This window comes from Scomber japonicus, chromosome 7 (genome assembly GCF_027409825.1).
Source record: "Scomber japonicus isolate fScoJap1 chromosome 7, fScoJap1.pri, whole genome shotgun sequence".
NCBI classification, from domain to species: Eukaryota; Metazoa; Chordata; class Actinopteri; order Scombriformes; family Scombridae; genus Scomber; species Scomber japonicus.
Window position 1 is genome coordinate 22635592 of NC_070584.1, and position 18390 is coordinate 22653981.

The 18390-nt window shown below is 37.6% G+C and overlaps 1 protein-coding gene across 1 annotated transcript; it reads right to left on the minus strand.

Annotated features, from left to right (window-relative positions):
- Positions 1–5840: 5840 nt before the first annotated feature.
- Positions 5841–17939, minus strand: comp (cartilage oligomeric matrix protein). The gene is made up of 18 exons (XM_053321839.1): positions 17873–17939; positions 14981–15054; positions 14449–14500; positions 13968–14116; positions 11451–11588; positions 10609–10686; positions 10042–10194; positions 9630–9734; positions 9183–9290; positions 8909–9068; positions 8627–8745; positions 7897–7949; positions 7630–7823; positions 7351–7529; positions 7059–7107; positions 6490–6686; positions 6151–6323; positions 5841–5988 (listed from the first exon to the last, which is right to left on the minus strand). The coding sequence occupies exons 1-18, from the start codon at positions 17937–17939 to the stop codon at positions 5841–5843; spliced, it is 2196 nt and encodes a 731-aa protein (XP_053177814.1).
- Between the last annotated feature and the right edge of the window lie 451 nt (positions 17940–18390).

The window sequence follows — 18390 nt, forward strand, 5'->3', positions numbered from 1 at the left end:
AGGTTTTCTTTGCCTTCAACAGGTCTGTGATTCCTATGCAAATGAGACAAAAAAACCCCACAAAGCTTAAAGGAAAAATCCACTTTTGTGTCCTTTTACGCTGTTCAACACATTTCAGGAGCTGGATTTATACTTCTGCAGCAGCGTGTTTACTGGTGTGGAGGGTTTTTTACCGCCGAGTCTGACATTTATCTCGTCAAAACTGTAAATACACATCAGCTTGTGTTTTCACCTCTTTCAGTAATTTGAAGAAAAGATCAGTGATGATCTTTTCAATAAGGCTAGACAAATGTATATTGTGATCTAGAGAAGCCATTTCACTTGCAAACTTTCTCTTCGCTGCTCTTATCATAGAGAAACTTGCCCATTTTAATTCCCTAGAGTCAAGGGGGGCTTCAAGTTTCTTATTTTATCTGACCAATAGTCAAAAAAAAACCCCTCAAATATTAATTTACGGTCACAAATTTTAGATGCTGAAACTTGAGTATGAAATGGGTGAAACGATGATAATCAATATAGTTGCTGATTAATTTTCTGTCAGACACTAAATTGACAGTGTGTCAGCTGTAGAGTGTAATCTCAATATTACTGAGTGAATAACACAATACACATACTTGTAATGTCTAATCTAATGTTGCAGTGGTGCTTTGACAATCAACGAGTGAAATCGTACGCTTTACTGAAGATCAGAGGAACGTCAGTGGAGAAGCATAAATCCAGTTATACTTGTGTCATAAAAGTGTCATTTTAAAAATATGTTCTTATTTTTTTTGTTTGTTTATTTGTTTTGTTTTTGTGAATGTCTTCCCCTGACTTGTTGCCTTTTACTTCAGTTGGTGATTTTGTAAATTTAACTTGTTTTTTTCTCCACCATAACACATCTTTCTTCCTATGTGACTGTTGAACATCAGTGCAAAACTGACTGCTCTAGAAATAAGCCCCTTTCCCTCAAATTCTGAGGGATTCAAGTCAACCATGATTTACTTTGTATGTTTTTTGGATCATTGAAACATTTGAGAAATGTGAGATACTAGGGTGTTTTTGTTCCTCTTAAGTTGGATTTTTCCTTTTTAAGTGTCTGAAACAAATGTATAGAAACCATTCGCTGCAGATTACATGTTTCCCAAGGTTTTCATTCCTAAAAATATACTCTTTGTGTTTGAGCCAAACTTCACTGTTGCATCGCCAGTAACGCTGGTGATTTGAACTTTCCTGTCGTTTCCTTTTATTCCTTCATCATGCTGAATACTAGTCGTTCACACTGACCTTGTACATACGCTATAGCTAAAAACAAAATGCATGACTAAACTGAGAGTCAAAACCTCTTAACGAAGGCCTTCTATAGCTGCGCAGGTTTGATTTGTGTAACACAACGCTACCACCAAGTCTAAAAAAGGATGCATGTCTGGGTTTCTTCTGTGCGACGGTTTCCTGTTAAGTGACTCTGTTATCTCCATCTCTGTATAATGCTTCTTCACGAATGATAAAAGAATGTATTTTCTGCGGCAGTGTGGCAGTTACCAAATTACCTGATGGTTGGAGTGTTTGGTGCCGTCACAGTCAGACCAGACTTTTCTCTCTGTCACTGCTCTTCAGTCGTCCCTTCTCACCCCCCCCACCCCCCTCCCGTCCAGAGGAATTAGACTGTTGCTTGTTCCACTCTTTCTCTTACTACTGTAGCATCTCACAGCATACAAGTTCAAACAGTCGATTCTTGTACGAAAAGAACCCGTGGCCCCTCCGCTCTGTCTTGCAAAGATGGCAGATTGGCACGTGCATTGATCGTTTGCATATGTGGACTTGAATCTTCTGACGCTTCTGCATTACGCAGTCAACAGCATGACATGATAGACACATTGGGCAGACTCTTATCCCATGTTATGTATAAGACTTTGATCTAGCTATGCTCAAGTGGAGTGTGTTTTATGACATCAGATATGACTGTTTTCTTCTGTTGTGGCCTATCATGTCAGGTTTTGGACTGGGTAAAGTGTAATCCTGTTTGGGTTTTTTTTTTTTTTTTTTTTTTTTAATTTGGTGTGTGTGTGTGTTGTTAGTTTTTTCCTGTTTTTGTGCAATGTTTAGTCCACTAGTTGCTTCGCACTTTATTTGTTACTTCCTGGTTTTTGAACAGGGACTGTTTTACCCAATTGGAATGCTGACTGTTTCACACCAGATGTATACTTCGGAGATATTTTCATGTCAAAGAAAAAGATGAACTCTCTATTTTCCTTTGTAAACTATATTTTGGCTTGTCTTGTTTTTTATCTGTGAAGACTTTAGGGGATGCAAAACTAGAAAGGGCTTAATTCAGTGCAGCTTGCGCTCTTGTGTTGGAAAAGAACGGCGCTCCGAATGTATTTCTTTGTTGGTCAATTTTCCCCCTACATGAAAAATGCATCAAGTTTGAGTGTGTAAGGGTTAATACACACATGGAATGACACTTGGTTGGCCTTAGTAGTTAGTCGCAACCTTAAAAATACTTGTGTGAAGCAGTTTGCATCTTGACTTTGACTTCACCTATTGCCACTGCAGGAATACTGTACAGTGCTCACTTTATAAAATTAGCCCAAACTTTAAAATGAAGATTACACGATCATCCATCAAAATGAAAACATGTCAAAACATTTGGTGTACTGGAGATGAGTAGTTTAACATGTTTTAATTTTAATGGACGTGCATTAAAGCTCACATTGCTCTTTCTTGGTGAGTGTTCTCAAAGTTAAAAATTAAAAGGGACCTATTATGCTTTTCCTTATTTTCGGTCACATACATAATGTTACAGTGTCAGATGTTCACATTAAACGTGGCCAACATGTTAAATAATGAGGTAAACATATATAAAGTAACCCCCGTGGGCAAAAAGCACTGTCTTCAGATTACTCAGAACATCCGATTTCCATTGATTTTCTTTTTACTCTCAGCTCCAGCAGGTGTTAGCTTGTAATGGATTTCCTTATATTGTCATCTGCTTGACACAAATCGCACAAGTTCAGTGCTCCACACCACTTGTTTTGGGTAGTCACATCTAACCATAACTCAGTTTGAAGTGGCACGTTGTGTTTTTCCATTACACAGCACTGCAAAGTAAAATAAGCTGTAGGTGTGTTGGTCGTCTGCAACTCTTCATCAAACATAATCATCACAGTGGTTGTTTTTCGTTGAACTATTCCTCCCTGAATTATTTCTAACTGATCTGCTGAACAAAGAGCTCCAAATATCTACATATGATGTTGTTTCGACTGGCTTTAATCACTGCTAACGAAGCGCCGCTAATTTAGTGAGGAACACGTTTCATTTTCTATAAATTCTTCACTATAAAAGTTACTAGTCATTTAAAAACTTTTAATTTGAGGCAGTAAAACAGGAAGTTCTAGGTTTGCGTAGGCTTCTGGAAAGCTGGCCAATCAGAACAGAGTGGACTCATTGGGAGGGGCGCCTTAAAGAGACAGGAACTAAGACTGCCTGTTAAAAGATAGAGGCTGAAATGAGGGGCTGCATAAAGGGCCAGTATAAGATAAATAAGTTTTTTGAACTGTAAATTATGCAAAGTTGCTCTAGTGAAGTCACAGAATAAAATGATAGGGCTGGAAATTAGCATAATAGGTCCCTTTCAATGTGTGAAAAGGGTAGGTGATGCAATTTTTATTTGTCACTTAAAGTTCACTCAGAAACTGTAATATTGGTAGAGGTTAGAGTTAAAGTTAGGCAGCTAATACAACTCCGATTAAAGTTAGAAATATTTTTTTTAAAGGCAGTTACTAGGGTTTTTAAAATATTAAACTTTGTTCACCAGAGTTGAAAGTAAATGCCTTTGCCAGACTTTTATCGGTGGGAAAAATAGTATCACTAAATTTGATGAGGCTGAACAATAGAAATGTTTCTGGCTTATGAACAATTAGAAGTCCGTTTTTTAAACAGAGGAGATGGACAGATCAGCTCAAAGTAAATATTCAACGTCATGTAAACCTTTATTCTGACTCATCTGCATGTTTTTAGTTTGAGACACCACTTTTGCATTACTTTGTAAGCACAGCAAACATTCATATTGTGTTTATGAAGCAATGAAGCCAAATTCTGTCTCAAACTGAAAAAGCAGATGAGTGAATCTCAAACAGGAGTCCTGTGTTTAAAATTATATTTGTTAGTCCCAGAATAAATGGAAAGAGTTGGCGCTCTGTCTTTATTGCTTGTTCCCAGAGTGTTTTAGGTCTGAATAAAATGTCCCTTTAATAACATGAGGTTTTCTAAATTACTCTACAAGTCATTGAAACATGTAAAAGGCTCTGGAAAACACAGTTTAAGTTATACTTTAAAGCTTATAGTGAGAATAGCATTATATCACTGTTGTCCTGTAAATCGTAGTAAATAATCTGTAGTTATTTATTTGTTGCCATGTGGTTCTCCTTATGTGACCATTTGTTTATAAAATGAAAGAAAAATGTCAATTAAATTGAATGTGGAAGACAGATTTTTTTCTCTGCACAGTCTTGATTTGAAGAATATGCCGATTTAAAACCATCCAGTGTCATTTTACAACATTGCAGCGTGTTGCTGTGGACATGCATGATGTTTCAATCCTGTTGTATATTGTCTTTGCTATTGTTTCTATTTTGTAATCTGTATTTCCAAATGCAAATTTAAAAGATTATTTTGGATATGTGCATGCTTGTGAAATGTTCAGAATGTTGATTTCCACTAAAAGCTGTTGAGTTTAAAAAAAAAAAAAAATCATGTCTGTTACTTAAAGTCAAATGTTTGACCTTTTTATAGTGTAGTTAGCTTGTGATAGAGTAGTACCATTAGCATAATATTATCAAATTACCTTATATTATCAATAACAATTGACAAGTTTAGATGATTATTTCACTGCAGTTGATTGCATCTGACATGTTGCAAGTTAAAGCTACCTCTTTAACATTTCATCATTGCTGTGTAATATTCAATATTTGTGAATATGAACGATCAAATTTGGCAGATTCATCCACACATAATTGAACAAAAGCCGCATTTATTCATAACAATAGTTCTTTCAGAAAGTATAAATTGAAACACAGATTAGACTGTATTTCATAACATTATTTAAGACATTTCTGTTCTGTAACAGCTTAACAATTAAAACTATTCTTATTCTATAAACGGTTCGGAAAAGTTTTACAGCTGTGGAGTTTCCTCTTCTGTTAGGATTTTACAGGAGATGTTTCAGAGACCTCTGCTGGGCATTTCATTGAACGTTTACATAGTGATGATCTTTCTGACACCCAGTTGTGCGTTGGAAAGTGTTCCCAGAATTCCCTGGGGTCATTTGTTCTCATCAGCCCACCAGCTGGACCTGCTGCGCTCTGTAGGTGTCAAAGTCCTCGGGAATAGTGTCTAGAGAGAGACACACAAAGCAATCAGTGTAGTTTACAGTCTGAGCAGTCAATGACGAGCATTTATTTTATATTTATACTGTATTTCCAATGAGTACAACAATACATTTCACCCAAATTGATCTTATAATTGTATTTTTTCAGTAAGTTGTTAAGATGTGTCTTCTCAAATTTAAAAAAAATGTCTAACTTCATAATAAGTGATTTACAATTATGTATTTTAGTAGTACTTCAAGGTAATGTCCCTCAACCATTTATATATAATATAAAATGTTGAAAAACCCTCTAATGCTTAGTTAAAATCTCCTTACTTTATTTAGAATTTAAGAGTTTAATAATATAGATAAAACTAATATGTGTAGATGTTGTAAAATGTCAAAGATGAAGTAAGTTTGTTTATGTGTAAAAGGTAATAAGTACATGTTTGAAGGAAGTGAGACCAATTTCCTCTCAAACCTCTCAGAGGTGTCACTCACCGTTGCAGCGGTAACGTAGGTTGGCCCAGATGATGTTCTCCTGAGAGAAGCAGAAGACTCCCAGTCTGCCTCCTCTCATCGTAGTGTCTATGATGACACCTGTGTCTGCCACCATCTGAGTGCCCTCATAGAAACGAACCCTGCATACCGACAGAATAGTGACATCACACTGTAAAGAGTGGATTCAACACTTTTGTGAACAAGAAAAATGTAGAGCGGATACTTCTGCGTCATTCCACAAAACAATTCAATGCTACTGTAATTCCTAAAGTGACCAAATATTCCTTTAACTGAGTCAGTACCTGATGTAGCCATCAGCAGGTCTGTGCTGCAGGAACCAGCGATAGGACGTCTTGTCCTTCCAGCCAACATTGCGAGCATCTTTCCACAGCAGGTTCACCTGGTCACTTGTGTCACCAGTGTGCCACAGGGCGTTCCTCAGGTTCTCACCTGGACCAGTGTTTGACTTGACAGCCTTTTCACAACCACGAAGGACAAGAAATCTAAGTCTCTGTGCTTTCCAAGTTATATTGGTCATGGCAATTTCAATATCTTTGTGCATATCTTCTACTACTTAAAGAAAAACATAACATATTGTATTTTCACTGTTTCAATGTTCACATGGATGACCAGTGGATTACCTTCAACTGTATACCGGGTTCTGCTACAGCTCTGAACGGGTTTGCCTGCCAATAGATCTGTTCCACCTGCTTCCACATCACCACGTAGAAACTGGAGCTGTCCTGGTACCCAAAGATGAATCCTGCGTAGTCGTCGTCCGTGACCGTGTTCACATGAAATGTTCCTTCAAAGTCCACGCCACTGAAAGCAGTGTAACCTGATGGACAAAATGTTGCACACAGGTTTCACTGGAAAAAACCTGGAAGTCTTGCTTCAATGACAAAATTATAGAAACTGAACAACATGCAAATTTGCCCCACTGATATATTGTGTTAAGTTTAATGTGGACTGAATTTGTGGGGAAAGCTCAGATTATATAAATTTATCTCCAACATACATTTCCATCAATGTCAGCATTCAAAATTCAGATATCAGTCTTCCAACCAGTTGACAACATGAGATGCAAATTGAGCATTTACCCAACATTATTTTCTACACTTCAGTTACAAATTCTATAACTGTGTAATGTAAATGTCGCACATTTTAAGGAGATGCTCTTTAAAAAGGTTTTAATAGCAGATGTTCTTACCAACAGCCAACCCAGGATCACTATTCATCGTCTGGACTATCTCTCTTCCCTGCAGAAAAAAAAGTAGATTTTTGGGATATTTTATCAGAATTAGAAGATGTGCTTTTTGAATCCGTCATTAATTAATACATCAAATACCTCATTAATTGGAGGCAACCGTATTTAATGTAATAATAATAATATAACTGTATAACAATATTTGTGAAGTATGCTTTCTCTTAATTTGTCTACCAGCACCTCCAAAGCTTGTGTATGGAAGTATGGAAGGCCATTTAAGGCCATTTTACTCAACCTGGTTCAGCACCACCCAATTAGGATCGATCTGTGCATCTCCCTCTGGATCTAAAACAACGGTCTGATACTCCCTGAAGTCGGTGAGTGTGACCTCAGCGTTTTCAGGACAAGCGTCTATGGTATCGATGATTGTGTCATTGTCGAAATCCCTCTCACAAACATTACCCACACCGTTGCCTGGGAGGACAGATGGATGGACAGATGTACGTTTTCATTATTCATTATTTACTGGATGTAAGAAATGTTCTACTTTAAACACACCTGGAGCATTACTCACCATCAGAGTCCTCCTGCAGAGGGTTGGGGATCAGACGGCAGTTATCAGGACCAGGTGGCAGCAGGTCTGGGATGCCATCATTGTCATCGTCATCATCACACTCATCTCCCTTGCCGTCCTTGTCAGTGTCTAGCTGGGAGCTGTTGATGACTGCTGGGCAGTTGTCTCGAGAGTCTTGGTGACCATCTCCATCACTGGGCGAGAGAGATTTTGATCACTACACAGATACTAACGATATGTGATGTGGGTGATTAGGTCACACGATACCTGTCCTTGTTGGTGTCACAAGGGTCTCCAATCAAGTCGTTGTCCGCATCCATCTGAAAGACATGACAGTTATTGTTAGCATATAACTAAACGCAACAGTAAACCAGAGTAGTTTCTGAATTCACCAATAATTGACACGGTTAAAAGTGAACTGATTTAAATTGCAGGTTGTTCAACAGTGTAATCTTTAGCTATAGCTGAACACATAACAAAAATTAAAGCTCAGTGATTGGATAGTTGGCAAAATACACCTGGGGGTTGCAGTTTGTTATCAAAGAAGCAGATATTTTCCAACGCAGTTCATCTTTTGCGCTAATGATTTAAACAGGAGAGTTTAATCTTGATCCAAGCCGTAGAAGAGCTCCAGCTGTGAGTCACGTTAACAGTCAAATGAATGAGTTTTACTTTCGGCATCAGGGGCATCAGAAATATCTCTCACAACTCTATTAAACCACTGGAGGTCAGTAAAAATGTCTGGTTTTAAGTTGCTCTTGAGACTTATTGTGCAATGTCATTGGTCGACATTCTTAGTGATAAATACTTTGAAAATGTCACTTGGACACTCCTCCATGTATTTACAACTTTGCTTTCCAAATCATATTTTTACCATCTGTAGTTCTCAGCATTATGTCTAAAGAGTTCAACTCATTTAACCTCAACATTACTACAAACTTTACATACTTTGAGGCAACTTACATCTGTTATGTACTTATTAAAAGACATTTCTGACCTGGTCAGGGTTGGGATCATATGGACAGCTGTCGCAGGCGTCTCCCACTTTGTCCCCATCACGATCTTTCTGGTCAGTGTTGGGAACCCTTTTGCAGTTATCCAGGTGATTGGGAATTCCTAAGAATAAGGCAGCCATCAATGTTTAAAATACAGTTGATTTTATTCAGAAATAGTTTTATGAATGCCTCAAAAAACTTTGCAGTCATAACTTCAGTGTTGCTTATTTGTTTTTTCAGTATGTGTCAGTAAGTCTAACAACTAAATGGTGTAGAATACTAACCATCCCCATCAATGTCGTCATCACACTCGTCACCAAATTTGTCCACATCTGTGTCCTTTTGGTCGCTGTTTTTGACAGCACGGCAGTTGTCGCAGGCATCGCCGAAGTCATCCTCATCGATGTTCCTCTGGTCTATGTTGGGCACCAGCACACAATTATCCTGTAGAGAGGTTTTACTTGTAGTGAAGTTAAAATACATGCTTGTAGGCTTTCAATTTGTACATCTATTCATTTGTATCAATTTTTTTCACGTTAAATTCCTGTGTGCATGAACCTGTGTGTTGAGGATCCCGTCCCCATCTGCATCCTCATCACAGGCATCTCCAATTCCATCACCGTCAGCATCTTCTTGACCAGAGTTTGGCACAGTGAGACAATTATCCTGAAAAAAAGCACTTGTTATTCAAGTAGATTACAAAAAGGTAAATCGAAAATGAGGTATGATACAGTTAATGTAGCAAGACTACTGGCTGAAACAAAAAAGTATTTTGTCCGTCTTGGATTCAGTTTTGAATTTCAGTGTTCCTTGACAATCGAATTGGTTTCTTACAAGCTATGGTATAAAAACGTCCAAGCCTCACCATGTAAGTATCCAGTCTATCACCATCTATAAAATATTTATGTTATTCTTTGCAGATGACTTCTTCTTTCTTTTTATCTTTCTGTGTCATTAATTTTCAGAGAGACTTCAAGACTTCTCATGGACAAAAAGGAAACTCACCTTGGCGCAGTTCCTCTCAGGACAGGCCAGTCTCTCATCGGGGAAACCATCGATGTCAATGTCAGGGCCGCAGAGGTAGCCGTTTCCAGCCCACCCGACTCCACACTGGAAGGATGGAAAATGTTTTATGTACTGTACATAAGAAATGTCTGTTTTTGTTGGCTCTGTCATGCTCTGCATATAGTATCAAAAGAGCTTAAGTGCTCAAACAGACCTTTGACTTTACATCTGGCATGAGCATGCAGAGCATGTTTCAAAGCGTTGGGTCAAAAATGTTTAAACATCTTCATCATGCAGTATGTTAAAAAAGTTTGTACAACCATAGCCATATATCTTTATCTGATTCTCTCATGCCGAAAAACCTTGAAGAAATCTGAACTAAGGACAAAGACAAGAAGTAGATTTTGCTCACTTGGCATTCAATGGTTCCTTCTCGATGGACGATGCACTCAGCACTGGCATGGCAGGGGTTTGGCTGGCCATTCCCACAAGCTCTCTCAGGCTTACAGCCACGTCTCTGATCACCAATATAGCCCGGCTTACATGGACCACACCTGAAAGAGCCCTGACAAGACATCAAATCTACCATTAGTGTTAAGGGCGAGTGTCAGTCTACGTTCCTAAATTCATATTATTGCAAAAGACTTTTCTTTGCTTGCATATCCTTTCAATGCTGTGATTTTCCATACATCTGTTGCACAATCTATCATGCCTAACAATCAAAATTACATACCAGTTTATTGCCATATATGTTTACACATACAGGGAGTTTACTTTTATATTGTGGTGCAACCAATCAAAATATGCAAAGAAAAAAACAAGTAACATTAGAGTTAAATAATAATGAGCTCTAGGTATTTTGTTAAATACCTTAAAGACCACTGAAGCCCTGAAGTGTTGGGGACCCTCAGATAACACTTTAGGAATATGGTTTGATTCTGCAAAACATATGACGCTAACTTTAATGGGTTATACTCACTGGGGTGTTCATGCAGACTGAGTTCTCCACACAACCTCCGCTGTTGGGGCTTTCACACTCATCAATATCCTTGCACACCTATGTTAGGACAAAAATAATAATAAAGAACAACCAAGCACTTCAGTGGGTTTACAAGATTTTTATATCACGGTTGTGATAGGTCAACAGATAAAAATGAAGTGAAACGGAGTGAAGTCAGTTCTGGATGAATGAGTGCTGAAACAGTCCAGTGCACTGTTGACATACTGTATGTAAACGACAGAGTGAGGAGGTGTTACTGATGAAGCAAAGGACAAACCTTTTTTTTTTAAAAACAACCACAACCTCATAAAAATGTTGGAAGATAATTTAAGGTTTTTATTTATTTATTTTATTCAGAATACTGGTATTTATTTTAAGTACAAAGTTTACTATCTTTAACTTTATTATCAAGATATCTTTTATAGAAAAGACTTAAGTGCAGCAGAGAGAATGAAAACAAGCACAGCCAATCAAACAGAAGCACACAACAGTAATAGACTTCAAATCAGCCAGTGAAATAAGACATTCAAGCTTTAAAATCCCCTGTTATTCAGTCATCCTCCCAAGTTTAATATTTACCAGATGGTGTTGAATATGACATGAGAAAGAAGTGAATTTCAGTAAATTAATAAGTCTACAGGAACATTAAGACTTAAAAAAATGAGTCTTCTGTTTTGTTTAGCTATACTATTGATATGATCATTTGTTTTTGATTTTGTTATTTAGATAAGAGTTTAAGATAATACTTATGTTTCTTCTTTTGTAGTAGTAGAAGTAGTGATAGTTATTTGAAGTTTTTTGTATTCATTGGTGCTGCTGACCTGTTTGTTGGCGGTAGCATAGGCGATGCCGACGCCCTGCACCTGGGGGCCGGTGTACCCTGCAGGGCAGGAACCACAGCGGAAACCTGGGGAGGTGTTGATACAGCGCACGCCCATGTGACATGGCATCACAGTACACTGCCAACAACGAAAACACAAACACACATCAGGATGTTATTAAAAGCTCTGCTACACCAGTTTACTTTTGAGGTACTTTAAGATATTAAAAGGCCCTGTACACTCTATCTGGCTGATTGGACATGAGCCAATAACAAAAACAGAAGTGTAACTCCTATTTAAACAGTGCGAGAAAACTGATCCGAGGGTCAGAGTTGTAACTTGATCAAATAAAGACATATGGTTCCATATATAATACAATTCTATAAAATCTCCGGGCAAGTATGCAACTTAGATAAGATTCTCCTGTCTGTGCCTACAGTATAAACACTGAAGATCATTTCCCAGATTTTACTCTGATCTAATGAAACATCTCATCAGGCAATAACTAAAAACACCTGTGTGGGTTGAGGTGAGGGTGTAAACATTCACAACACTGTGACTTCCAGTGAAATAAAAGGGTCATTAATACTGATGCAACATCAAGCTCTGCAGCTTTTTGCAGTTTTAGCTGCTTTTAGCTCATTGTGTCATTGACTCATGGTTTTTGTTCTTTTGGCTTCCTGTGTTGCACTTCTGTTGTCCAGTCATGTGGTCTTATGGTTTTTGCTTTTCTGTGGTTTTTGATGTTCTGTTTGCTGTGTGTCCATTCTCTGGCCCTGTGCTCCACACCTGCCCGTCAGCTGTGCCCTGTTCCCAATGTTTCCTAAGCCTATCAGCTCCTTGCCTGTGTCTTTTCATTTCAGTCCAGTTGGATCATCTGTTTATGTTGCTCTGTTCTGTTTAGTCTGGCCTGCCTGCACTTCTGTGTCCTGTCCCTGGTTAGTATACATTTTTTGGTTCCTTGTTTCTGTCATGTCCTGCATTTGGGTCTACCTGGGGGGTATTCCAGTAAGTTAACCCTGATATGAGGGAAACTCTGTGTTATCTGTTCCAGAAAGAGAGGTAACTGAAACTCTGAGTAGTGTATTAAAACTTAAGCATTGACTCGGGCAGCAATTTTCTCCCATTTTTGTGAAATATATGATCATATTCACCACAGGCCTGCAGGGGGAGCTCCAGTTACAGTGAGGTGACGTACCTCGATCTTTTTTTCTCAGTAGTTGCCATGGTGAATCAAGGTATTGGGGCTCCATTGATGGTGGCTTTTTATTACACGCTAAACTCAAGGTGAACATTGATTGAACTAATTCAGATCAGCTGTTCTGGAACCGGATACTCAGAGTTTCCCATCTCGGAGTAAATCAACTCAGAGTTCAGGGTTAGACTCAGAGTTTGTTGAACCTCCTGCCCTCCTCCTCTTGACACATTGGGCCAGATTCAAGAATCACTCGTACGCACAGATTCGTTCTTAAACCATGAGTACGAGTGATTTACGAGGATTAGGGGGAACTCATAATTTTCCGGGGGGGGGGGTGACATCATAGATAAGCAACATATGATAATCACTTCATGTAGGCCTACACATACAGGAGCAGAAGCATAATCAGGCTAATATTCTTTTTTAAATATACATTTTGGTCAATTTTTGCAAAAAAAAAACTTGTTGCACATGAGGGATATTAGTCTGTATATCATACAGTTGGTCTGACATCATTCACTCAAATGGCTGAAGCACATAATAGGTTTGTATTTTGAATGTCAAATGAATGTTGAATATTCAACTAACTTAATGTCGCTTGAAAATCTGTACCTTTCATATAGGTATCCAATATGCGATTTGAAACTACCTCCTAAAAGTGGTTTCAATCTGGTATGCAAAAATCGGATTTCATGTTATTTATGACTGTTCAGACTTCATAAGAGCCATCTGGTTCCGATCTAGATTGACTAAAAATCTAATTTTGGCTTGCAGTGTGAACCAGCGTTGTAGGACAGGAAACACATAATTAACCCTGAAGTTACCTCGAAGAGAAAATCCAGCTTCGTAGTACAGGCCTCTGATCACGTCTTGTTTTGTTACCTTATCTTATTGAACTTTGTCAAATTGTAAATACTAGTGTGCTGTGTTGGTTTGTACAGTATTATATTGTTGTGTATATCACATTATATCATGATGTATCACATCATACTATATCTTAATGTATCACAATGTATCCTAGTACCCTAAACCCTTTAACAGAGAAAGTATCTATAGTGATGTATCAACATATTGTATAAGTGTAAAATCTTTTTAAATACTTTATGAGCCTCATAATGATGTCTCTTCTATTTTTAAAACGTGCTATATAAATAAACTGGTTTGATTTGATTTCACAGTTTTGATGTATACTTCACTGTACTAAATCTCAGTATGTTATATTACTGTATATATTAATGTGTTGTAGCTCATAATTCATCTTAGTCTCTATGGGAAGGGTTTTAGTATAACATCTTGTATTGTATCACAGTTCTGCGTACCTCATCCACGTCCGTGCAGTGGGTACCATTGCCCACCGTGCCATCAGGACAGGGGCCACACTTTACACCCTGAGATGTCTCCATGCACTTCACCCCTGGGTGGCAGGGGTTGGGCACACAGGAAGGACGAGGCTTTACTCCTCCCATCCCTGAGGAGAGAGATCAGTCATCTTCTGTTTCAATGCAGTGAAATGTCTGTTGTGATTTATGTCAACATATCATCATTGTTCTGATGGATTTTGTAACTTAGTAATTATGATGTTTGTAAACTTCCATCAAATATTACCCCATCATTTCTCATGACACTATAGAGGTTGTATACATCTGAAAAACTACAGAAGAGTTAAGAGTATCATAATTCACACGTATTTTCATTAACATGTAATCAGTTTTATTTTCTAGATTTAAATGTGATTGATATTTCAGTATTGTGGATTAATAGGTGTACTGTCAATGGTTTCTGTTCTGCTGGTGAACTCACCGCAGGCTTCACACTCCATCGCTGTGTTCTTCAGGAATACTATCTCTCTTACCTAGAAAATGCAAATCATTGATTAATAAAATTACTTTTGGCTCATACAGTTTGTTTGATGGATCAACACAACAGCCTGATCCACCATTCAGTTTGTATAAAGGGACGCTTGCTCACTGCTGAAATGGCTACTGACATCAAAAGTAATACATATATTTAAATTAACCATTCAATTAGAGGTTAAATAAATACATTTAATAAATATAATTATAATCATCACCATAAATAATGTAGGGTTTAATTTAAAACACTTCATATCCACATTGAAAATAAGTTGAAATAGTTTTATCTCCTGTTTAAAATGCTCCTGATTTTAACATAGCCTTATAATTTTATCAGCAAAGATCTTAAAAAAAATAAACTGTCACGATCAGTTGCTTGTTTAACTTTCAGCTTAGTGTCATCTTTGTGTAAACACACATACCTGCACACTCACACACTTGTGAAGAGACATATTGCCTAGTAAATTAAGATGTTTTACCTGCTGTTTCAGAAGCTCTTTAATCTCAGCCAGGGCGAGGTTCGTCATTTTAATCTGACTAATAATTTCACCATCTGGATTGAAAAGAAAACAATCATTACAACTAATACAGAAGGATATACACTATACAACCATATGTACTGTAATCCTTTCCTAGTGAAAAAGATCACACATACAATTGTAGCTGATGACTTTAAACATTAATGCAGTTTGAATTTTTTAAATCCATAACATACTGAAGGTCATTTTTTATTTGTTTTTTGCCAGATATTGGAGAAAAGTTTTTATATTCACTTCACTAACGAAAAACTGATACTCTAGTTTTCCTGTATTTTCACATTCAGTCTAAATATGTTATTGTTAACTGCTGGATGTTACTTTGTAGTTTCAATGTGGAAAACTAACAACCCACATTTTAGTATTGCTCAAGAAAAATATTCCATTTTCATTCCCAGATGAAAAACTGTGGTCAGAATAAAACATTAAGATGTATTTTTAGTTGTTTTTTATCCAAATGACAAAAACAGTGATAACAGAGAAACAAATCGATTCAATCTGAATACAATTTAAAAGTTCCCATAATAGTTGCAGACAGATTAAAAAAAGCAGATAGAGATGATCGAGGGGGATGTGTGTTGGATGTGTTTGTGTACAATATGAAGCGGCACACCTGTGAGCAAACACATCTGTAAAGTTTGCTCTAACGCACAAACTGCTGTTTTTCAGCAGTTTACATGACACATCTTTGCACCTCACCAGTCTTCCTGTTGTCTGAATATCTGTGACTTAGAAGCAGATATGGCCTTGGCCTCTTGTGGTGGAGGGTAGGGGTTACATTACACATGTCTTCCGATACAACATGATCTATTGCCTGTATGATACCAAAGTATAATACCTAACATTCCTCACGCACCGCAGGTCTTATTTGTCATCTCTTCCCACACATTCATTTGAGTCAGAGAAGTAAAATAGGTTCTCCAGATATGGCATGATACAAGATTTACTGGAACAATCATTTTCCAAGCTTACAGGAACTAAACTCCATGGGCGTCCTGGTGCTATGCTGTGTAACACTGTCCCAGCTTTGAATATGATCTGGATTTTCGATGCAAATTATCCTCTTTCAAGAGGTCAGCTAACCAATAAGAAACTGCTACAGCCTGACGTGGTCTGGTATGACTGCTCGCTTATGGTGGCTGATGTTAGCTAACTTAATCATTATGTAACTCTTCTCTTCTGCTACATTTTAACCTAAAAGATTGTTTGACCATGTGCACTACAGAAGACACACAGACACATTTTCTAATCTGGCGCCTCTATTGGCGATAAACAGCAGGACAACTACTACTACTACTACTACTACTACTACAAATAACTTAAAAAATGATGAGGTTTTATGGTGTGACAGCGCTGTAGCTAAGTTCTGGTTTGTTAAAGTAAGAAACATCTGGTGTGGGTTAAAGTCGTTCAAGTAAAGGCAATTTTTGTTGTCATGTCTACAATAATAACCATTGTGTTAAGACTAAATCTTTTTTAAAAACTGTCCCAAGTCACAGTTGGAAATGTGAACTCGCAGTCATAAATGATAAATGAACAGTGGTCTCTAAACGGCAAATTCTGCTGTTAGGTTACCCGCCACCCCACCCCCTCGAATGAGAAAGTTTGCAGTATGAACTGCATCAATAGAATCCATCACTTAAATTTAATTATAAGTTATGACACCTATTTGTTTGTTTTTCATGGGAGGACAGTCTCGTGTTTTAACATGTCACAGACACATTTCAATGATTTTATTACGAAAGGAACAAGCAACTGACTCAAGACATCCAGCCTGTGACTTGAGTGGCTCACTAGTTTGATTATTGCAGTTTTGGCTTGTTATGGAGAAAACCTTTTGAACTCTGATGGCAACAAACTGAAAATGTTTATATCCTCTAATCAGCAGACTCCAGTGTGAATAACTTGGACACATTTTAAGATGAAGAAACTGCAAGTAATGTTTAAAGTTTAGCAGGTGAACAAAATTCATTTCATGAATATTTATGAATATCACTTTCTGCACCAGGTTTGGTCCTGGTTTTGCTTTTAATTGTGGATTTGAATGGAACAACTAACTCAGATTTTACTTAAACTTTCTCTTCCGTCAACTGCAGATATGGTGTCAGTGTACAGATCCTACAGATGAGGCTGATCTCGGAGCAGAACAGAGCTCAGGTGTGGTCATTGCTGTTTGTACCAAGTGACCCAAAGACCCCCTTACTACCGCTCAGACCACATCCCCTTCCCCCAGAGGAGCAGTAAGAGGGCAGAAGTCTCTTGAGCGTGAAGCGCAGCAAATGTGTTATTCTCATTACTAGCAACTCTATTTACTGAATGAATTCCACAGCAGAGGAAAGATACTGAAAATAAATCACTGTGGCTGCTAATAGAAATATAAATGAGGCAAAATGCTCACAATGAGAGTTTTTTCCTCATTGTGTGCAGGTTTTGCTTTGAACTACAACTCTGTCCCCTTAACTTTTCTGATCCTTCAATAAGTCTAATACTCATTTACATGATAAAAAATAAGAAATAAGAATTTATAGTTTATAATAAAATACATTTCTACAATAATAAAGCTTCATTCAGTGATGTTCCACACCTCAGTATATTCGTTTTATCATCCAGCTGACATTTTACACCTGCAGTTTCTCCATTTTCACAAATGTATACTATATAGACTGAATCATGGTAGTCCTTAAAACACAAATTGTACAATATCATAATACATATACATTTATGTAAACAGATGTGAGTGCCAACTTAAAATAAATCCAAAATTTCCAATCAATCAAGTTTTATTGATTGTATTGTTTCCCAGTTGCAGAATCTAAATACAAACATTTGGCTCACCTCTCTGTCCTGCGGCAGTGTGTCTTCCTAAGCAGAGCGCACAGGTCAGCACCAGAAACCGCAGCATGGTTTAATCTGTGCTACTGTTCTGGTCTGCAGCTCAGTGTCAGTGCTCCTCCTGCTTCCAGCAAACTTTGAATCTTACCTCTCCTGCTTTGGTTTTTATACCCCCACCACCAACAACCCCCCCTTCCTTGACTTACATCTCCATCTCCCGGTGCTGCACTCTGCAAACCAGTGTTTTGAAGTCCAATTCTGATTGTGCAACACTGTAAGTATATATAATACTTGCGTCAATCTGTGTTTCCGGCATGTATCATACCAAAATAATTAGTTAAATAGAAATTCTGCATATTTTTCTATGGTTTATGGGATAATTGGCCTAATGCAAGAACATTTTCGTATTCTTATCTTAAATTTATCTTATGCATTTTTTGAAGTGGACCTCTACAAGTGTACCAGCATGTCAGATTCTCCAAACAGTATCATCAGGAAACAGTCTGAAAATACCTGCCTAA